Consider the following 24,146-nt stretch of genomic DNA (forward strand, 5'->3'; position numbering starts at 1 on the left):
GTACTTTACTTGAGTATTAGATTTCTTTGATACTTATTACTCTTACTCAAATACATTTCCAAGACAAATATTTTTACTCTTACTCGAGTAAATTTCTAGGAAGGCTGAAAAGTACTCGTTACTTTAAGGTCAGCTGTGTTTTTTTTTTGTTTGTTTTTTTTTCTCTAAAATACTATTGGACACAGAGCTGTGTTTGTCAAGGAAGGAACCTATCAACAGTACACGTTCTCCACTGGGATCTATGTAACAGCGGAAATACGTCATCCCCTACTCATATAAGGATAACGCCAAAGTAACCAACGCTCTTTTGACTCACAGCAACTCAAAACAAAGGACCCGCGACAAAGGCGGCAGCAGGAGAAGAAAGTAAGCAGTTGATTTCTCAACCAGTGGTCCAGGACCACCATTGGTCTTTGAGGGGGATGGTCCCAAGCTAAATGATGGAGAGTTAGTTGGACCGGTACGGGTCCATTTAGTTAAATTTTTCACTTAAGAGTTAAATGATTGTTAAACATCTGCATTACTTAATTAAAGAATTGTTATTTTTATCAGCGTTTGCCTGTAATCTCCTATGGTACCACATCAATACAATAAATACCGAATAAATAATGGACCTTGATATAAAAAGGTTAAACCACTGCTGTAAAGGAATTTCTTCACTGCTCCACTCAGTGAGGGGGAGATAGAAAATGCCTTGCCTGATGCGTGTGCGGGGGTGTTTAATGAAATGTGAAAATGACAATTACTGTCCTCTTATGATCTCATTCATTTTATTTGTTTTTATAGGTGTTTCTACAGGCTTTGTGTAACATTGTGGTTCTACACGCAAGCACATTAGTGCAGGTGGTTTCAAAGAGTTAATTCTCTGAAACAAGAGTTACAAGGTCCTATAAATTGAAAAAAATACAGTAATTCATTGATGTGAAAAATAAGAAATTTACTCTTACTTTTACTTTAAGTAAATTTAAAATCGAGTACTCTGTTCATCTCTGCTGATTACCAAGTTTAAAAATGCTCCAAGTCACCAAAAATGAATAATCAGATTTGACCTAGCAGTCACTGACTGAGTGGAAAGGTTATTGTCCAATTGACCTGTTGATGATGCTGTGGTGAGCCAATCATTTTCATTTTGGAAAAGCTAGACAGAATTCTGCTGTTAGTGTTCACACAGCTGTCTCATCAGCAGGTATTGGATATGTATCTGATTTAGGACCACATATGAACATTGAGCGGCTGTCTGAATGTGTATACGTGTATAGATTGTTGAAAATAGCATAGTCAAAAAAAAGTCAAAAGCGCCTCGATTTGCTATTTCAAACACATTTGGGGACTTTTAATTTGCAAATTGTTTACGATTATGATGTCGAACCGGAAGTACAGGGGTTAGACGACACAAGCTGCATTATGCGGAGTGCGTTTGATTAGGTTCGCCTGGTTGCCCCGCGCGGTCGCGTTACGGGTGGAAATCGTTAAGGATAAAGCCTTCCTTTGATTAAAGGCTAAAAATACCCATCTGTGGCAAATCACCCCCGATGCCAATGTGGGAGAAGACACGCATCGCTGCCATCACATTCTAAGAGATACATGACGAACATTCATCGGTGAGCTGTGAATTCTAAGGCAAACCGTTTTCAGTGTGACTTAGCCATAGTTGAATTTAGGCCTTTAGTTTACAGTTCATTACTTCTTGGATAATTAATTTCATTTCTTACAATATATCAAATCAATAAATGCGAGAAAACACGAGAAAATACCAGATAGGAATGTTTTGTAGGATGGGCTTGTAATGCGTGGTATGTATGTATTTATGAATGTATGTATGTATTAAATAATTTTATTTTGACAATGTACATTTACAAAGCACAAAACAGTTCCATTTGCAGTATAAAAAGTCAAAGACCTACAAATGTATACAAATCAAAGAAAGAAAAGAAGAAAGAGGAAATAAAAAAGTATTCAGTATTTTGGTATGTGTATTTGCATTTGTGTATGTACAATTTTACTAAAAATCAGAATTAAATTTATGATTGAATGCTTTTTCATTCTTATGATTATAATCATCACAGCCAGATATATTTTTAAAAGAAAGGGAGAAACTTTTGAGAATATTGTTAGCAATAAATGAGTAATCTTATGTTCACAGGTTATTTGTAAAATTACAGTCAAGAAAAGGTGAGAAATGGTGTCTGAGTTTATTGCACAGAAGAACAAAAGAATGTGATATATCAATGTCACTCTTAAATTTCTGTTGAAAATATTTACATTGTTGAGTACTGTAATAAATTTAAGTTAATAAAGCTGTGAAATACATATTGTAATGAAAAATCATGACTACCTGGTGGAGACTGCCCCAGATATGGGCCCTCAGTTTGGTTTTTGTTGATATTATTGGCTGGGAGCTACACACACACTCCCCGACACCCAGAAGAGTCCAGGGCCCAGCAAAACAAGAAAATTCAGGCAAAAGGCATGGTCTCGGCGGCACGGTGGTGCAGTGGTTAGCACTGTCGCCTCACAGTGAGAAGGTCCTGGGTTCGATTCCCACCCAAGGTCCTTACTGTGTGGAGTTCCTCCCACCATCCAAAGACATGCAGGTTAGGTGAATTGGAGAAGCTAAATTGCCCCCAGGTATGACTGTGTGTGTGTGAATGAGCACGTTTACATGCACACCTTATTCCTGTATCGGTTGCGCACGTGTCATGTAAACACGCACCGAACCCGATTAAGGTCATATTCCGGTTGGAGAGAATTCCGAATAAGCCCCCTGGAATATTCCTGTTCCAACCAGAATATTGGGGCATGTAACCACCTTAGTCGGAAAACTCCCCGAACCGGAATATTCAGTCACGACTGCGCATGCTCGACTCACAAGGACTTCTGTGGCGTCTTCGTTGCTATGGTTACCTGCAAGCGGGGAAAACGGCATGGCGAACAGCAGCAAGAGCCAGGAAACTGCAGTCCACCTTCAGCTAATGAGAGACTTAAATATCACGGAGTATATCGATGAGGGAAAACATAGAAATAGCGACAGAAGAAGAAGAAAAAGTAGAATAAGACGAGGAAGAAGACTTCTTCGTCCGTTTTTCCGGCAGACCAGACGCCTATACGCGTGCTGCTGCCCCCCGCGGCTGAGTGTCGCATTACGTCAGAGAGTGGAATACGCCGAAACACGGGGGCATGCCAAGTAACATGTAAACGGAATATTCCAGTTGCCGCGGCGCAGTTACCTTAACCGGAATATTGAGCCGAACCGGAATATGGTGTGCATGTAAACGTACTCATAGTCAGTGTTTGTCTGTCTGCCCTGCGATGGACTGGCGACATGTCCAGGGTGTTTCCTTGCCTTCGCCCTATGAGTGCTGGGATAGGCTCCAGCACCCCCCCGCGACCCTACTGAGGATAAGCGGTTCAGAAGATGAATGAATGAATGAAGGGCATGGTCTCTGCAGAATACATCAACACCCACTTCCAATAGCTCAGAAGTGATGATTGAGAGGGATTATTCTTATGACTCTATACATTGGCTTTCAGGAAAATCCTATTCATTCTGCCTTTAAGTTTGTCTCTTTAAAAAAAAAAAAAAAAAAAAAAAAAAAAAAACATCCGGTGTCAAATATGACCAGCAAAAAAATATTTTCAGAGCCTTTATCATTATATATGTAAGTACAATTTAAGAACCTGGCTGCTGACCAATGTGTTTCAGCTTCAAGAACCTTCATCAGGGTGCATAATTATTGCCATGGTTCTAGGGCCATTGCATGCCATTTGTCAAAACACATCTTGGCTGCTTACAATCTTAGCTACATTGGTGTATGCATAATAACATGGCCTCCCTAAAATTAAAGTATGATGTGACACCGAATTAGACAGTTGCTGCTTGATAGAAAACTGCTGAATGGTACACACTCATCAAACACAGCAGTACTACAGTGTGCTGGCTTGGTCTGTATCATGTCAGTGGTTTTTCTCAGTTTTCTGTTAGACACAAGGGTCTCATATTGTACAACTGTTAGACTATGCTACAGACTTGATCACGCCAATAAAGCCATGTCAAATGAAAAATCTGGATATGCTGAGGTGAATATAACAGTTTGTAAACAGTAAGTCAGTTTCTCCTACAGTGAATGAATGTGTTGTAGTGAATGAACATAACAAGTAGACAGGTGGAGGGAGTCACATTTTACCTGTGAGCTGAAAAAGCTAAAAATATGTCCCAGCACATGTTAGGACACATTTTTATACCACAAAGCTTTCTATGTTACTAACCTGAAGTTCAGGTACTCGTGTAAAGTCTTCAACCACTACAACTACTAATGACATGCAAACCCTTGATGCATGGATGTTCTGATAGTGCATATAAGGAAACACAAAACAATATTAACACTGAAACAAGGGCTGAGGCAAATACAAAATGCAAATGAAATAAAAATCTACGTTGCTAAATATCGATGGAGTATGTGGTATCTATCAACAGCACTGCTTTATTTCTGATTGCAATCAACAAATATTGCCAAGTGACTCCACTGAGTCATCCCCCAAGCTTCATCTCACAGGAAATGTATACAGAAATGTAGGTTAAAAATAAATATGTAGGGAAATAAGTACATAAATATATGTTTTTAAAAAAAATAATTAATTAAAACATAGCAAATGAATTAATTTAAATAAACTATCAAAAAAAAAAATAAATAAATAAATAAAAAACCCGGAAAATTAAAGAGGAAAAAATAAATACTGGACTTAATACAAAGGTAAATAAGTAGCGATGCAAATTAAGACCACTACATTTCATCAATTAATTAATTCCTAAATGTATCGTTATTATTTTTGATACGTTTGATAGCATATACATCCAGTCATTTATGTAGGCCTATTTCTTTATTTATGGTTTTGGTAGGTTTGGTCTTCTGCAGCAAGGGCATGTCTCATATCGATGATAAACTCCGTCCAGCTTCTACGTCACTGACCGACCGTGAGACCATGAACGAGTGCACCTAATGTCATATTCGTCGTCATCGTCATTATTACAACTTATTGTGATGAAAATCTCCAAGCAGCTACAGCACCAAATAAGCTCATGAGCTAGCATTACCCGTAGGCTGACGAGCGGTGTCGTTTTCAGTTGACGTCTTCTCGACAAGGCCTGCTCGTTTGATTGGTAAACAACCGAGGGCTAACCTGCGATGCTAAGCTAATTTGCTAACTGCCCCTGCTATCTAGCTAGCTGTTTACTGAGAGATTACCGGGGGCAGAGCCTAGTGAAAATGGTGGACAATAAAGGATTATTTTCATACTTGTCAGACGACGTATTTCTGACGGACGGCCAACGACTTTAACATCTTAAACAACAAATTACACGGACGCGACGCACTCGAAGCATAAGCGCTCGGGTACTAATGTATACAGGCAACATTTGAAGGAGAAATCATCTGGCAAGGTGCTATCAGCCGCTTCATCGACCTATAAAAGGTGGTTAAAAACTGCTTCTTGCTGCTCCTGTATTTCATAGTATTGTTTATGCTGGCGCGGTTTTTCGAGGCTGTAGTTTGGTATGAAACAGGTGTGTTTGCTACTCAGCTGGTTGACCCAGTCACTCTGAGCTACAAGAAGCTAAAGACCATCCTTGAGTGCCGAGGGCTGGCATACACAGGGCTGGCCGAGAAGAAAGATGTCAGCCAGCTAGTAGCGAGAAATCAGGTGAGATTACTCTGGAAAAAATGTTTGGTCAGTTGCTTTAACGACGACTTCGGGATGGAAGGCATTTCCTTATTAAAAAAGAAAACACATTTGCGTTGCATTTGTTTGAGCTTAAAAAGTTACAGAAAATGAGTGTTCATGGTTCAGTTTAAAAACTTCGGTTGAATTTGTTATTTTGTTATTGTCCCGAAGTTATCGATGCACAGTGGAGGACGTTTTAACTGTATTAAGTCTTATAAATAATAGTAGTAAGAGAGAGTAACAGTCACTGTGACATAGGGGGTCTGACTTAATTGAGCTGTGGATCCCTGTTTGAAGTGTTTTATCCTATACATCTACATATTCAGATGGCATATTTTAATGTAGACCAATACATTCAAATGGTTTAATTAATTAGTAATCACTCAATCAAAATTAATTCCACAATTAAATTATAGTGAAATTAAACTGTGCCTCATGTTGTTAAGAACCCCCTAGAAGGCCCGCAAGGACCTTGTGGGTCCTCAGAGACGACTTTGAAAACCTCAGGCTAGCACACACACACCTAAATTGAAACAAACACAATGTTCTTACTTTGCATGAGAGAGAAACAAAATTGCAATGCAAATACAAAAAAGTAGAGTTAAAAGTAAGATTCAAACCAGGGAGAATTATAACAAATATAGAGAATCAAATAATATTATTGACAACAGGGCTCAGATTGCTCAGATTTGAAGAGGAGTGAGAAATGTGTATGGGATTACCTATGTCGATCTCCCTCAATCTACCCTGTGTCTACAAATGTGGTTCAAATTTCAAATCTGTGGAGGAAACTCTCCCTATGTAAAAGCTATGTGAAACCAAAGTTTGGGTCTGAACCGAAAGCATTATTGGCATAACTCTAATTATAGCACAGTGTTTCCCCCAGAATGAACACTGTCCCTGTGTAGCCGGGGAGATTGTAATTGTCTGTTGAAATTATTTGAAGAATGCATTGTATTGGCCCATTTCTGGCATTTCTTATTTCACCATTTTAATTATATTTAATTTATGCATCTTATTGAAGTTTTTTTATGCAAACAATTCCCAACCCCTGCTTGTTCCCTTCAGTTCTTTCACTTTCTTACACACACACACACACACACACACACAGTCCAGTGTGTATGTGTGTTGAATCTCTGACTGCACACACACCAGCTTGACCCGCTCCACTTCTTTCTATCTCCCTCTCCACATGTGTCTGCCTTGTTGTCTCTCCTCAGTGTTGTGTTTTTTGAACCCAATTTACTTGTGCGTTGGATTTTTTTTTTTTATCCGTGATTCAGTTTTTTACAACACCAGGTGAGCCACGGTGTGTTGTTTGTTAACAACGTATTTAGAGAATCAAAACCTAGTGGTATCGATACTCCTTTGTTCAGTAGGCTACTTTGTAATAGTGAGATATTGAGGTACCATAAAGTACAGAATGTTGCTGTCCAGACCTCTTAATAAAATTGTTTAAGACTGTGCATGTATGTGTCTCAGCAAAACCAAGCTGCTGGTTACATGGTGACAGTGACCATGAAGGGCTGGCTGTGGGGAGGAAAATAGTTTAAAGGCCCCATGGCATGATAAATGGCAATTTTCGTTGTTTTTGCATGATAGGGAAGGTCTCGGGGCCACATAAATACTGTCCCATGCATTGCACCTGTGATAAATGGAGAAGTGCACACAGCCCGTTCTTTTTAAACTCTCCCTGTAAAACGAGCAGATTGCACTTCCATTAATTGATGATGTCATGAAGACGGTGACTCCGCCCACAGCCCACCTTCCCTCCCCGGCCAACAAGCTCACAAGCCAGCAAACTTAGCCAGTCCGACTCCGTTCCCCGGCCAACAAGCTCACAAGCTAGCGAAATTAGCCAGTACGCCCCTGCTCCCAGGGCAACAAGGGCTCGGAAATGTACGGTCGTATAACATCACGCTCAGGGTCCCAGTTTCACAGGTCCCGCAGGGTTTTAGTCCAAATTTGCTCGTCTGTTGGGCTCATTTCAGCACCGACTGTTTTATCAACCCAACACAATACAATGCCGGTTTAGTCTGTGGTTCGGGATCGGAGTCGGGCTCAAACACATATGGTTGTATAACATCACGCTCACCGGTAGCCATGACAGTCATACATAAGATGATAATTCACTGGATGTTGGGTGCACTTCTTGTTAACTTCTGACTGCCCTGCGTCACTGGGGATGAGTTCTTTAGTTCAATGGCAGCCGTGGCTTTGCTGGCTGAATTGGCTCTGTTATGTATCTGCCTCTTTCACTGTAACATCCAATTCCATTCAGTGAAGGGGAGATAATGCACTGCTTTAGCATTATCAGAGTGAAAGATTTTAATGTGTTAGGAACACAGGATGCGTACTGTTCAACATCACTAAATAAATATGATTTTTTTTTTTTGTATAATAGACTGAAATACCAGGATGTTGTGCTATTAACAGTCAGTTTTGGGTAGAAAACTGGTGGTTTATGTGAATTGTAGAGGCTTGTGAGATCAGCAAATTTAGTTTTTTCTGTGGTCTTTATTCAGCTGTAATTGTAATTTTCAAAGATATAATCACAATGGTCTAAAAAAATCTGATGTTGCTGATGTGATTGTTTTATGACTGTTTTATGTTTCTGCAATATTTAGCTAGTGTCTTTGATAAGCCAAAATCTACATAACAGTACCATCTTAACACTGGTCAGGCTGACTGCCAGTTTAAGGTAGGTAGTTGAAGGAGCAAGTTTGCACTTTTCAAATGGAAAAATAAAAAAAACTCACCTCTTCTCCAAACACAAGATTACACCCTTTTCTGTTGAGTTGAAAGTGAATCTCAGTCGTTACTTGTTCTTTTGCCCTGTTTACTTCATGCCATTGAATGTATAGTACATGTGATGCAGAAATTTTCTACCTGAAAATTATTATAAGCAAACATTGCAAATTGTTCTATAATATCAAACAAACATGCAGCTACACCTTCATGACCTTGGTTAAAAGTCAAAACGATGGTTGATGCAGACCCTTTATATAGCTGTAAGAGGAGCTCACAGACTGACCGCCTGCCTGACTGGTCGGTTGTCAGTCTTGTGGCTATGATTCTGACTTTATTCTGCTGTATTCCTCTCTTGCAGAGTTGTAGAGGGAGTTGTATCCAGTCAGAGTCAAGATACTGTCTACTGTTTGATTCCTCTGTAGGAGAATTGACACATGGGGAGCTATATTCAGCCATAAAGCCGAGAGGAGAGAGAGCAGACAGAAGGAGACATCCAGCACAACTTCCTTCAGTGGAGAGAGTGCACTTCTATGAGCTAGTGGAGGACACCAAAGATGGGATATGGCTTGTTCAGGTAAAGAATATCAGCATGCACATCTGCCTATGGGTTAATAAATCCAGTCATAAGCCAACAGATCAGAAAGCAAATGTGCATGACTATGGGCTCTTTGCCCTCACTGATTGGTACTGAACTGAATTTTTTAAAAGAACACTTCAATCAATCAGTCAATCAATCAGTCAATCATCAGTGTCTTCCATTTTGAACCCGGGACTTCCATGATAAAGACGTGATGCAATTTATAATAAAGGCAGGCTAAATATATATGTGAATAATATAACAGATAGAATAAAAGAAGAAAATAACAAATAAAAAAAACTGCATGGTTTTTGCCTTGCCTGGGATTAGCATGAGGTGGGCATATCTGTAAAGGAGAGACCTGTGGAAACCCATAGAATCTATTTCATTCAGTTAGGGATGGCAAATTATCGATTAATTCATTAATCGAAACTAATGTTTGATTGCACAGTCTTCCAAAAGAAACACACGTTAGAGACCAGTGGCTGATGCTAATTTTTTCCCAGGTCCCGCAGGATTTTAGTCCATATTTGCTTGTCTGTTCAGCTCATTTCAGCACCAACTGTTTTATCAAGCTGACACAATACAATGCCGGTTTCAAAAAGAAACTATTGAGTCGGGCTCAAACATGCACTCGTACAACATCACACTCAGCGGTAGCTATGACAGTCCATGCATAATATAGATCTATACAGGGGTGATTTTAGGATTCTGAACATCCAGGGCTTAGCCCAGAGAGAACAGTTAAAACATTGAAACTACAGCATAGGAGAAGCTTTGAGAGTGCAAGCGATCTGTTCACCTGACGTTGAGTTTTTACTGCTGAGATGGCGGCCATATTACCCGCCTAGAGAATTCACCAGTGTGTTTGTTCCTGCTGTTTACATTGCACTGGATGCAATTCAAAAAATGCACTCCAGGAATTGTATGAGGTCATCAGCAGTCACATGGCGGAAACAGCCAGATGCTGTTATTATTGTTGCTGGGGATTTTAATCAAACTGACCTCAGAACTGTTTCGGCCAAGATTCCACCAGCATGTCCACATCTCCACCAGAGGAAAACAACACACTGGACCATGTCTACACCAATGTTCCTGGCAGCTACAGAGCCCTCTCTCGTCCTCATTTTGGCCAGTCTGACCACATCTCCTTGCTTCTCCTGCCTACCTACATCCAGCTGACAAAAAAGGGTCAAACCAACTGTATAAAAACAGTTAAAGTGTGGACAGATGGAGCTGCAGTGGCTCTACAGGACTGTTTGAATGCACAGACTGGCAGATGTTCAAAGATGCTGCTACCCAGGAGAACCAGATTGACCTTGAAGAATACACATCATCAGTGACATCATACATCAGCAAATGTGCTGATGATGTGGTAAAAATAAGGACAGTTAAATCATTCCCTAATGAGAAAGCCTGGATGAATGAAAAGGTGAGAGCTCTATGTAGAGCCAAAAAAGCTGCCTTTAAGTCAGGTGACAAGAAGACTACAACACTGCCAGAGCAAAACTGAAGCTGGCATCAAGGAGGCAAAGCGAAGGTATCAGCAGAGACTGGAGAGAGACCTCAACACCAACAACAGCAAAGACCTGTGGCAGGTGGTCAAAAGTGTGACAGGCTACAAAAGCAGGAGCGCTCCCGTCATGTGTGAGGCCACGTTACCAGACAAGTAGTAGTAGTAGCCTGATCTACAACGGCGAAAGGATCATTCTCACGTAGTACGCGTGATATAGGCCTGTCAGTTAAATAGTTGTCCTCGTATTTCTGAATTAAATGTGTTCTTGCACGGCATGCAGGTCACGCACTGAAGTATCCCTTCACACTCCGATCAGATGTGTGCTTAATTGTCAATAATTAATTATTATTATTAAATCTTTAAATTATTGTCTGAAATGCAAATGCATATCTTTCCGTTTTGCTCTCTACCTGCACTTGGCATAATGACAATACATTTGAATAGCAAAAAAACTTGAAAGCACACACTATGAGTGTAACACTTTTAATTAATAAAACTGCACAGCGTTGACGCTGAGGAAAACGCTGCTGCGGCAGTTTGCTTAATGACTACTGTGGATTTGACAGCTACGGCAAGACCGTCGGGAGAGATCCATTTCCGGTTGCAGTAGCCACCGCACAATCCGCCTTTGCTTAAACTCCCTATTATGAGTAAGGCTGCTGGGCCTGACAACATCCCTGGCCGTGTACTAAAAACATGTGCCAACCAGCTAGTAGATGTCATTACTGACATTTTTAACATATTGCTGTCACAGGAGAGTGTTCCCACCTGCTTCAAGACAGCCACCATCATCCCTGTGCCTAAAAAGTCTGCAGTGTCTCATCTAAATGACTACCGCCCTGTGGCACTCACCCTCATCCTGATGAAGTGCTTTGAGAAACTGCTGCACACCCACGACTGCAACCCCCGACATGGAGTGAACTCTATTGTGAAGTTTGCAGATGACACCACCATCATCGGCCGGATTTCCAACAGTGATGAGTTTTCATATCGGGAGGAAATCAACCATCTTGCAGAATGGTGCACAGAAAATAACTTACTGCTCAACGTCAGCAAAACCAAAAAGCTGATAGTTGATTTTAGAAAAAAGGAGGCAAAGACACACAACCCTGTCTATATTCAATGGAGCTGTAGTAGAGCAAGTGAGCAGTTTCAAGTTCCTGGGAATCAACATAACAGAGAACCTGTCATGGACTTCACATATCTCTGCCCTGGCTAAAAAAGCTCAGAAACGGCTGTATTTCTTAAGGAAACTTAAGAAAGCAAAATTCCCACGCCAAGTTCTTGTAAACTTCTACAAACGAGCGATTGAAAGCATCCTGACTGGAAACATCACAAACTGGCATGGGATGTGAATGGCCCAGGACAGGAAGACCCTGCAACGAGTGATTAAAACTGCCCAAAACATCATTGGAATCTATCTACCAAGCATCGGTGATATCGGGCAGGTGAGGTGCCTGCACAGAGCCAAAAGGATCCTAAAAGACAACACCCACCCCAGCCACAGCCTGTTCACCCTGCTGCCGTCAGGCAAAAGATACAGAAGTATCCGCTGCCGTACCACCAGACTACAGAGCAGCTTCTTCCCTCAGGCTGTGAGACTACTAAATGCACCATCTGAACTCCTCCATGTTTAATAATTTTATTTTCTATACAATCAATTAATCAATCAAGAGGGAACCACACTTTAATTTCATTATTCAACCTGTTGTATAATGACCAATAAACTTCCTTGTATCCTTGTATCTTTCTGTATTTTTTTTTTTTAAACAGTACAAATGGGCTGGCGGGGCACTACTGCCCCCGTTCAAAAGGACCTTGGAATGTTCAATTAATTGCAATCAATTTAATTTAATCATTCATGCTGGTATCAGTGGATTCCTTAGGCTGTCAAGTTTCATAGATAGATAGATAGAACTTAATTCATCCCCATAGGGAAATTCAAGTGTCCCGCAGCTCATAACAATAACCATACTTACAATCATACATGCAGTCAGATTGTATTAAACTAGATTTGAGCTGAGCTGGCTTTTTGTACCAGCTTGTCCAACCGCTTGGTGTTCTTGTTGGCCAGGCTGCCTTCCCAGCACACTGCAGTCATAAAAAGGGCACTAGCCACAGTATGATAAACATATGCAGCATTTCGCTGCACCAATCAAGGACCTAAGCATCCGTAGAAAGAACAGACAGCTCTGTCCCTTACTGTAGAGGGCGTCAATGTTTGGGGATCAGTCCAGCTTGTCATCCATAAGGACGCCCAGTTATTTGTAGGTTTGCACCACCTTGATGACCTCCCCCAATATGGAAACTGGTTGAAGGGGTGTCTTAGCCCTCCTAAAGTCCACCATCATCCCCTTAGTTTTGGCAGTATTAAGGTGGAGGTAGCACTTGCTGCACCAGTCCCTGAAGGCCTCCACAAGGTCCCTGTACTCCTTCTCCTGCCCACTCCTGATACATGCCATAATGCAATGAATACAAGGAAGTTTATTCGTCATTATACAACAGGTTGTATAACGAAATTAAAATGTGGTTCCCTCTTAATTGATTAATTGAACATGGCATTTCTCACATCATCAGCACATTTGTGTAGTCTACAAGGTCGGTGTGGTTCTCCTGGGTAGCAGCATCTTTGAACATCTGCCAGTCTGTGCATTCAAAACAGTCCTGTAGAGCTGCTGCAGCCTCATCTGTCCACACCGTAACTGTTTTTACAGTTGGTTTGACCTTTTTTGTCAGCTGGATGTAAGTAGGCAGGAGAAGCAAGGAGATGTGGTCTACTGGCCAAAAAGAGGACGAGGGAGGGCTCTGTAGCTGCCAGGAACATTGGTGTAGACATGGTCCAGTGTGTTGTTTCCTCTGGTGGGGATGTGGACGTGCTGGTGACCTCATACAATTCCTGGAGTGCATTTTTTGAATTTGCATCCGGTGGAATGTAAACAGCAGTAACAAACACACTGGTGAATTCTCAAGGCAAGTAATATGGCCGACATCTCAGCAGTAAAAACTCAATGTCAGGTGAACATCCTCCATCCACTCTGGCTGCACCTGTGCACCAAGCACCATTGATGTACACACAGAGTCCACCCCCTCTCGTCTCACTGGAGACCTGTGCTCTGTCAGCCCGAAACAGGCTCCGCCCATCCAGCGCCAATGCCTCATCCGGCATGCCACCGCGAAGCCACGACTCCCGGCTCGCTTCCCTCTCCTCCCGGGTCGACCACTTCTGGTCCGAATGTTTTTAAATGTCGGAACTTGAGATGCCGAGGTGCCGAGAGTAGAGATCATCTCAAGGTCCACTGCACTCAATCCAGTCACCGCACCTCTCCCTCCGATACCGACAAGCGTGTCACCGACGCAAGCAGCACGATTCCCAGCAATAAAAGCGAAAGAATCGCTCCATTTTCGCTATGCCATGTTATAAGTGGAGGGAGCCACCGGCTGCTGCATCCATATGCGCTGCTGTTGCCATGGAATAGATGTATCATCAGAATATTTTTGTAAGTGACAGGACAGAACTGTACTTAAAGTCTACTGTATACAGTGAGAACAGGAACGGTGCTAAAATGGTCCCCTGTGGGGCCCCATCCCAGAGACAGTTCCTGTGCCTGAGAAATTGAGACTGTTCTGTCAGGTAGTCCATTATCCAAGTGTTCAGGGAATGATCCACCCCCATCCCCACCACCTTGTCTCTCAGTATGATGGGCTGGATGGTGTTAAATGCACTGGAGAAATCGAAGAATATCCTCATGTAGCATCCCGGCTCCTCAAGATAGGTGTAGGCCTGGTGCAACATGTATAGGACAGCGTTCAGGAGCATTCTAATGTGCTCCTGATAGGCAAACTGGAGGGGGTCCATTGCATGAGTGACCTCTGACCTCATAAAACAGAGAACAAGATCCTCCAGGGTCTTCATAATATGGGATGTGAAGGCCACTGGTCAGAAATCATTTATCTTAGCTGGTCGCCCTACTTGGGCCACCAGTATGAGACATCACTGATTCCCCCTGATTATGCCCTTGATTCTTTTTATTCATTAAAATGTTGTAAATTTCCAACAGAAATAGCATTTTTCTTAGTGGGACATGATTTATCCAAATTCCCAAGAATCAGTAGCTGGGTTTCCATCCAAATATATCGAAATTTTTTAGCGAATTTTGTCAAAATGCGCAAAAGAAAATGCGAATTTATGCCTGTTTCCATTAGTTTTGTTTTGCGATTATTGAGAGGAGAGTGCGCCGTGAGATGACGCTATAAGATAGCGTCTGTGTGTCCACTGAACAACAACAAACACTCAGCTGACACTCAACAACTGATCAGGGACAGATTCCTGCTGAACTTGTCGGCTCTTGGGAGAAGTCTGCTTACTATTTTGGCAGCGCTAACTTCGTACCGAACCATCCTAAATAAGGAATAAGAGACTAATAATAATAGTAACAATAACTAATAATAAGACTGTAGCGTAGAAGTGTGACGTGGTATCCGGTCCAGTCATCTTTATTCGCAAAACCTGTTTCCACAGCAAAAAGTCGCATTTTCTTTTATCGATACGCTGAGAAATCCACCCCCTCCAAGCGTAAAAACTTTTTTGCGAATTTTCGGCCGTTTTTTCGAATTTCTGGCGTTTCCATCCAAGTTTTTTTTTCGCAATTTCTGAAAATGCGAATAAATATAGGTGGATGGAAACCCAGCTAGTGACATGATGTTTTCGACAGCAGCGGGACCCTGTCTGATTGAAGACTCTTGTTAAAAATTCACTGGAGGGCTCACATAACAGGGCTGCACAGTCCCTCAGGAGTCTCAGACACACACCATCTGGACCTTCTTCTTTTTCTGAATGCAGTCTCCTGAGCTCCGCCCTCACCTCACTTTTTCTTATTGAGGAGCACCTTGATGTTACTGGTGACCCAGGCTTATTGTTGGGGAAGCTGTGTATAGTCTTTTCTGGTTTCACAGTGTCCCTACAGAAGTTGACGTAGTCTGTGAAAATGTCCACACTCCTGTCAATGCCCCTATCAATGTTGTTTTCCTGTGACTCCAGTAGTAGAGACCAGTCTGTGGATTCAAAACAGTCCCTGAGAGACTCGCTGGCCTCTGGGGACCATTTCCTGAATGACCAGGTGGTAACAGGCACTTTTAATGCACAGGGTTTGTATGTGGGCTGGAGAAAGAGCAGATTGTGATCTGATCTGCCAAGAGGTGGTAGCACTGTAAGCTTCCTTGGCGTTCGCTTAAAACAAATCGAGTGTCTTATTTTACCTTATGGGACAGCCCACATACTGTACAAACCCAGTCAGATGGGAGGTGAGAATGGCGCTGTTAAATTCCCCTTTTATTGCAGTGAATGCACTAGGATCCGGGGTCTGAACTCTCGTGACAGACTCATGGATGACACATGGATGATCACACACGACTGCCGCTACTGATCATGGTAGGATGTAAAGAACAATGGCGATATGTGAATACTCCCTCAGTGCATAATATGGTCTAAAACTGACTGCCAGCACTTCATTGTCGTGACAGCAGATCCTTTCCTTCACCGTAACATGTCCAGGATGACACCATCTATTGTTTACAAACAGAATCAGTCCCCCACCTTTGCTCTTGTTGCTCGCCTTCGCGTCCCTGTGAGCTTTCTCACAGGAGAATCCAGGTAAGTCCACACAGGAGACAGGAATGTTGTCATTAAGCCATGTCTCTGTGAAGCATGAGACTACACTCCAGTTCATTGCACTTGTTGGATAGCAAGTTGACGTTCCCCATCAGGACTGACGGCAGAAACGGCTTGTATCTTCATCTCCTAGCCTTTAGCTAAGCACCTGCTCTGTAGCCATGGAACAGCTTCCTCAGCTCAGGTGGAATTGGGTGTATGACCCGATTTCCGGTTCTCTTCAGAGCCAGAAGGTCATCCTTTGTGTAGACTATTTTACTGAAAGCTATACTCATTATGTTGGAAACCAACTAACACCCGCAAAGACTCACTCAAACACTCAAAACATGGAACTTCTCAGACTTGCTGCCACTTGGGTCAGCGCATGGGCATCATATGATATCAGTATATTCACTCTAGCTTCAAAAACCCTTTATAGCCTGCGAAAGATAATATCTCAACTGTTGTCCATGGTGGAGTTGAAGAGGTTATATGATTTCTGAGTCTAAAACAGCCCAGAAAATCAATAATGTGTACATTCAGTTCCTTTGAGATGTCCAAGTTATAAGTTAGTAAGCACAACAAGTTGTTGATAGTCATTGTTTCAGTGTTTAACACCTGATAGTTACCACCTGATTGCATCCTCTTTCTCTCTTTCACTGTCTCTCTATGTCTCATTTCACTGTCTGTCTCTGTAGGTCATTGCACGGGACCGGGAGGCTCTGCTCAGTCATTCTAACTGGGGGAAAATGGTCCAGAAAGTGTCTCAGTTTGGCATTAGAACTGGAACCTTCAACTGCTCCAACGACTATAGGTCAGATTGAGTTACACCTCTTTCCTTATTTATTTATTTATGTACGTCTTTATTTATGGGAAATGCCACATCTCATTTATTTACAAGAACTTTGTTTTTTCGTAATTGACTGAACTGCTTTAATGCATCTGTGTTTATGCTCTCCTTCACCATAATATCAGCAAAGATGACTATCTCTTTATGCCATCTCTTACTTTCCTCAATAAACCTGGGGCATGCAGCTCATAGATTTTGGATATAGGGGCTATGATCACAATACCCAAGCATTTGATTCCACTAGGTTTCTACATAAATGGTGCAAAGTCAGTAAACAAAGTATTACATGTAAGAGGTATTGCCTCACATACTTTGTTTAGTTTAGTTTGTGTACAGAAAAATTACTAAATGTAGTGATAACCCTTATTGACAAAAATAGACTGCATACAGTGCATTCAGAAAGTATTCAGACCCCTTCACTTTTTTCACTTTTGTTTTGTTGCAGCCTGATGCTAAAGTTGTTTAAATTCATTTTTTCTCATTAATCTACACTCAGTACCCCATAATGATAAAGTGAAAACAGAATTGTAGAAATTTTTGTAAATTTGTTAAAAAGGAAGAACTGAAATATAACATTGACAGAATCCTCCTATAACAACAGTGTGCTGAGGCTAGCAAGGAATATTACCTCTAACTGTAGACATCCGTTAAATGGGGAATATGAGCTTATGCCCTCATGAAGAAGATATAGAGTACCGGGCTTCAGCAAGGTTAGACTGAAGAAGTCATTTGTACACCAGTCAGTCCTAAAACTAAATCAAACTCTGAACCACTGATCAAGAGAAAATGTTGATTATGCTTCTGTCTTGCATGTGTCCGCTATGAACTGTATGTATACTATATCAGGGTTTTCCCTGCCTTATAATTTCTTAGGCGCACCGCCTAGACGTTTTCACTGACCGCCTAGATCAAATGAACGAGAAAAGGGGGAAAAAACGCACATCGACATATTCAGTCTGCGGCTCCTTTAGGAATCTGTTGTTGATGCTAGCTTGGATTGTCCGGAGGGAGTTAGGCGGGCACTGGGCCATACGTCATGAAATACTGACAACGGAATTAACCAATCACTGCAGCGAATAGTTTCTGCTTGAACGCTGAGAGGATGGCTTTCAGCCGCAACACATCCGCTGTAGGCTAGGCGGTGGTGGAATGTATGAATCGCCTAGCGCGAAAAACACAAGCGCTCACAAATACCAGTGATCCATTGGCCATTTGGCTGACTTGTGTGAAGCGTGCAGATTAGCCAAATAAAACGGAATCTATTTTTAATGCGGAATTTGGCATAACAGCTGCACCGGCACCGCACGAGCCAAAGGGCAGAGAAACTCTCCAGCTACCGCAGCGCATAGATTAGACATAGATTGTGTAACAAAGTGAAGAGTTGCCACTCTGCTATATTTTCACTGGCTCAGCAGCACACTGGCTTAGCTTGTCTATTCAGAGAAGAGGTATCACTTCGGCCTTTTTTTTTTTTACAATCTGTGATTGAAAAATTTTTTTACCGGACAAAATAACAAATTGCCTTTTGTTGTCCCATATGTATCTGTTTTAGTACTTTTAATTGAGATAACAGTATTATATTGAAATACATGTTTAGAGAAGAGGCCAAAGTAAGATTTAAAATATATTTTAATATTTTGTTGTTGTGAACAATTATTTTTATTTACATTAACTCTGTAAATATTACTAACTGTAACTGTAAATATTAATAGAACAAAATAACTTTTATAAATAAAGTAAGTCTTTTTTTGTAAACAAAATGGCATTTGCAACCAAAAAGGCAGTCATATTTCCTCTCAGACATCCCTTAATAGTTATATCCCCAATAGCAAATTTCCTTTGGCTTGGATGTGGCCCACATAAACAGCAAAGATGTGGCCCATTTATGGAAGTGAATGACCCATATCTGGCCCAGGTATGACAGCTGTGTTTGAACCATAACATAGCCAAACCTCTGCCACAGTTGTACCAACTGCAAAGATCATATGGCTTACAGCTGGGCCTCATACAGCTTGCCTGTATGGCTGAGTTCTGGTAAAGCCTAATGGCTCTTATGTGGCCCACATGTGGCTGACAGACCAAAATCCAGATTTTACCCAGAAGCTAACCTAATTTACACCAAACCTTTTACCTGGCTCACTTTCGGAAGTGAATGATGGGCCACATCTGGCCCTAGGGTGTATTAGCCTTAACTGAACCATAACAAAACCAGACTTCTACCAGGAGTAAACTAAATATGGCCTTTATGTGGCCCTCATATGGTTGACAGAGTAACAGTACTTAAATCTAACTGGCACTAAATAACAACAATAATTTTAGTGCAATATGAGCAGTGATTAAGTTGCCCTGTATATGGATCACTTTAACCATTCATAATATGTATGAAAATTAAACACACAAGTTTTGCTTCAAAGTTTTATTTCACAAAATGTCGTACAAACAAAAATGAACAGTATAAAAAAATATGAACAGTATGTAACGATAAATGAACAGTTTAAATTTAGCTTAACTGTCAGCTTCAGCTCTTTTCTTTTCATTAGCAGTTTTTTCTCTCTTTTCTCCCACCATCTCTGTCACCAGCCAGATGAAGCCATGTCTGAGACTGAGGAAGTCATTGGGTTTCTTCTAACAGCACCTTCAGAAAGAGTAGTGTTATTGTAGCTTTTGATATAATGTAATGCACTGCAAATTTTCAAAAAGTTTGTATATTTCATAAACTGTATGTATGACTTTCAGTTGAATCAGTCAGCCACTTGTCAGATGCATAGAGAGGGAGGAGACAGGCAAAGGAGTGTCACCTCTCACGTGACACTGGTTGCATCACTACAGAAAAGTACTGTGATTGGGTCGTTGCGCCCTGGGGATTGTGGGATTTGTAGTTTTTGAAAGACCACACATAAGCTAGGTTACTCGGTAAACCAGTCTCCCGGTCTGCACACACACTTAGCAAAGGCGAGTGAAATGTTTGCACTCTAAGAGAAGCACATAGAAACTGTGAAAGATGGCCATTCAACCATATATTCATGTTGGTGGATGGGCAGGAGCGCCGCGCCTAGGTCTCTGGCTTCATTACTTGCTAACGTTAGCAGCTAATCACCACTGACACGCCTCAACTGCGTTAGCACCCAATGTTAGCAGCTAATGTAATTTACACTTAATTTACACTGGGCGTTAGCAGCTAAACAGCTAATAAAATTTATATACCACACGGGAGCTGCGTTAGCTGCTAATATAATTTATATACCATGCTTCATATAGCTTCATATAGACACAGGTGCGGTGTTAGCAGCCAATGTTAGTAGCGCTTAAAGTTAGTTAGCAAAATCAGATATTAAAGATCATTAAAGTTTAATCAAACATTTTAATCCGAAAAGCAGCAGGCTTAGCGAGGATGCTAACGCAGCCGTAAGCCTGTGTCTAGTCACCGCCTTCACACGTTTTAAAGAAGAACAGACTTCTGTTTGGCTAATCATCTTATAGTTTTCTCCTCCAAAGACCTAGGTTTTGTGGAACCATAACTTAGTGAGAATAAAATCGCCATTTATTATCATTAGTTCAACAAAATTTAAAAGGTTTAAAATTCACTTACCAAGACAGTTGAAAGATGAGAGGAGCCAGGTGAAAAATTAGGCAAATAAGGTCCTGGTCACGTGCTGCAAAAGACTCCACTCTGCCACCTGGGCGTGTCAGAGTGTATGGCCAAACTGAAGTGGTTAGGATGTGGCCCGCATGTGTTTTGCCATATCACATTTGCCAGTTACAAAAAACGTGTGGCCCAAAAGTAAAATCTATTATCTGGGCCAAGTGCTTCAATTACAGAACTGTCCCAGAGGAGAAATCCCCTCCATTTTTGAAGGTATGGCCAAACCGATGTGGTTATGATGTGGCCCTCATGTGTTTTGCCGTATCACATCTTAGCCAGAGGTACCAGCTAGACGCCACATGTGGCCCAAAAGTCAATGCTATCAGGGATGTCGCCACATCGTTCCAACTCCCAGTGCGTTGCGTGTCGTCCCTCTGAGCTGGCTAGGATAACCCTGGAGCTACTGAAGTCCGACACACAAACATCACCGGTCAAGCGCTAATGTTAACTACCATATGAATTTAAAGCCACCTCTTGCATAATTTATTACATGACAATTGCATGCGCATTTGGCGAGTGGCGTTAGCTAGTTTACAGCACTGGACATAAGTATTCAGACCCTTTACTCAGTACTTAGTTGAAGCACCTTTGGAAGTAATTACACCCTCAAGTCTTTTTTGGGTATGACACAACAAGCTTTGCACACCTGGACTGGGGGATTTTCTGCCATTCTTCTTTGCAAATCCTCTCAAGCTCGGTCTTCTTGGATGGGGACCGCTGGTGGACAGCCATTTTCAGGTCTCTCCAGAGATGTTGGATAGGGTTCAAGTCAGGGCTCTGGCTGGGCCACTCTTGGACATTAACAGAGTTGTCCCTAAGCCACTTCTGTGTTGTCTTGGGTCACTGTCATGTTGGAAGGAGAACCTTCGTCCCAGTCTGAGGTCCTGAGCACTGTGGAATAGGTTTTCATTGATGATATCTCTGTACTTTGCTCCATTCAGCTTTCCCTCAACCAAAACCAGTCTCCCAGTCCCTGCTGCTGAAAAACACCCCACAGCATGATGCTGCCACCACCATGCTTCACTGTTGGGATGGTATTGGGCAGGTGATGAGCGGTGCCTGGTTTCCTCCAGACATAACGTTTGGAATTGAGGCCAAACAGTTCAATCTTGGTTTCATCAGACCAGAGAATCTTGTTTCTCACAGTCTGAGAGTCCTTCAGGTGGTTTTTGCAAACTCCAAGCAGGCTTTCCTGTGTTTTGCACTGAGGAGAGGCGTCTGTCTAGCCACTCTAGCCAATCTGGGCCACTAAGCCCAGATTGGTGGAGGGCTGCAGTGATTGTTGTCCTTCTGGAACTTTGTCCCATCTCTACACAGGAAAAACTTGTTGAAAAGGGTCTGAATACTTATGTCAGTGTGATAGTTCAGTTTTTCCTTTTTAATAAATTTGCAAAAAAATTCTAAAATTATGTTTTCACTTCATCATTAAGGGGTACTGAGTGTAGATTAATGAGAGAAAAACATGAATTTAAAAGATTGTAGCATCAGGCTGCAACATAACAAAAGTGAAAAAGGTGAAGGGGGTCTGAATACTTTTTGAATGCACTGTAGGTTTGCTTAATGTTAGCAAAATGTTGTCTGTGTATAAACTAGATTTAAAGTCATAATCTCGTATTTCAATTCCATCTATTTTTGGGGTTATTACGAATGGCACAGACTGGACAACCTTGGTGTGTAGAGCAATCAAGACAAAAGGGTTTAGACACAACACCATTGGTTTTCACAGTAGTCATGGTGGCATTGTATAATGACTTGACTCATTTTGAAATACTTGGACCAAAGCTTAAGTTAGACAGTACAAATGATAGACTCTATCCTCTCAGAGGATTTCTCTCAATCCAGTGACACAGCTACAGCTGGGCCACAGACAGATCTTGCTTTATATATTTGGTGGTATACTTTTGTCATGTTACTGGATGATAAACACCCCTGAATAAAACTAGTCTGGTCTGGATGAATCAGAGAGGGAACAGCCTTGTTTAATGTTATAGCCAAAATTTTAGAATAAATCTTGTAATCTTGTAATTATTGAGGATGCTAATAGGATGCCACCTTGTAATTTTGAGGAGATGTTTCCCAGATTTTGGCAATAGTGAAATATTACTAAAGTTCATGGATGTAGGCATTTCCTGATGTTCTGCACTATCATTATGAACTTTACAGAAAAGAGAAGATAGTGCACTTTGAAAACACTTTGAAAATTCAATATTAAGACCATATTCACCAGGGAATTTTCCTGAAGTAATTTTTTTCAAAGCTTGCTGTATCTCTCTGTCTGAAATGGGGCCTTCTAAAATTTATATCATTTCCTTTTGTAGTGGGAAGGCTTAAATCAGTGAAGAACTTCCATTTCTAAACAATTCACATTCTGAAGTATACAATTTAGAATAATATTCTGTGAATGCCTCATTTATGCCTTGTGGGGTGCTGGACTACTCACCCATCATTCCTTGTAATTGCGTATATAGCTTGATTATTCTGTAATTGCTTCAGTTTTAACACTAATATTTTGCTTGCGTCAATATTTTGCCTGCCTGATTCAAAGACTCTCCTCTTCTGTCTCAATCTCTTGAGGGAAAACCATTTTTTCCACATCTGCGTGTCCACAAGGGTCTGCTTTGGTTCGTGTGATGTAGATGTCATCCACCCATGTGTGCAAGGTTACACATGGACACCTATGCGGATGTCTGTGTGCAGCCCAAAATTTGTGACCACCTCAGAAGCTTTATTACATTGGTAGTTGCAAAATAGGTGTAATGGAGAACACTGTAAATAAATATTCACGCCTGGGAAATAAAAATGTCTACTGAGTGTCTACCTACCACCTTCCTTGACATTTGATCAAGGCTCTTCTACATGTGGCAACATCGCTGCAGTGAGGTGGCAATCACCTGTCAGAGAGGGACCATTTCAGTGTGACCATTGCACACACCCATAGAATAATACAAGTATGTAGCCAAGACAAAGGAGCCCTCATAGTCTTATTGCTTACAAATATCTTGAACCAATTTGTTGTATTAGTGCCAAAAATGAAAATGGGGTATTCTTTTCTCAAGAAAGTAATTTTATCATAATTCTTTAGCACTACTATCTTGAGGTGCTGCATTTCCTGGTTCAAATCCACTATATTTTGTATTATTTTTCTAAATTATCGCACAAAGTAAGGCATCTGTCCTCAGTCTTTCACTAGATTTTAGATTCATTCTGACAAACCCTGTTCTAAATCTAAAAAAATGCTTTTGATTCTGTTTACTATTTTCCATGTGTCCCATTGAAATTTTTAGGATTCATCACGAACAAAGCCTTTTTATTGTCAAAATTTTGAATGTTACATCAAATGATATTGTGTCACACCACAGGATGAACCGCACCACACCACAATTTGTCAGTGCTAAAATGCTGATTTTTCACTAAAAGAAAAATCACACATATGTGGAACATGGT

General features: G+C 41.3%; 1 protein-coding gene across 1 annotated transcript in view; it reads left to right on the forward strand.

The window, feature by feature from the left end:
- The first annotated feature begins 4,927 nt into the window (after window positions 1-4,927).
- The window catches only part of rnf103 (ring finger protein 103), a 28,968-nt gene continuing 9,749 nt past the window's right edge, over window positions 4,928-24,146 (forward strand). Inside the window, 4 exon segments of the mRNA XM_030061767.1 lie at window positions 4,928-5,685; window positions 5,688-5,697; window positions 8,892-9,043; window positions 16,908-17,023. Coding sequence (XP_029917627.1) covers window positions 5,518-5,685; window positions 5,688-5,697; window positions 8,892-9,043; window positions 16,908-17,023 — 446 coding nt within the window. The 5' untranslated portion in view covers window positions 4,928-5,517.

Source organism: Myripristis murdjan, chromosome 10, assembly GCF_902150065.1.
Source record: "Myripristis murdjan chromosome 10, fMyrMur1.1, whole genome shotgun sequence".
NCBI classification, from domain to species: Eukaryota; Metazoa; Chordata; class Actinopteri; order Holocentriformes; family Holocentridae; genus Myripristis; species Myripristis murdjan.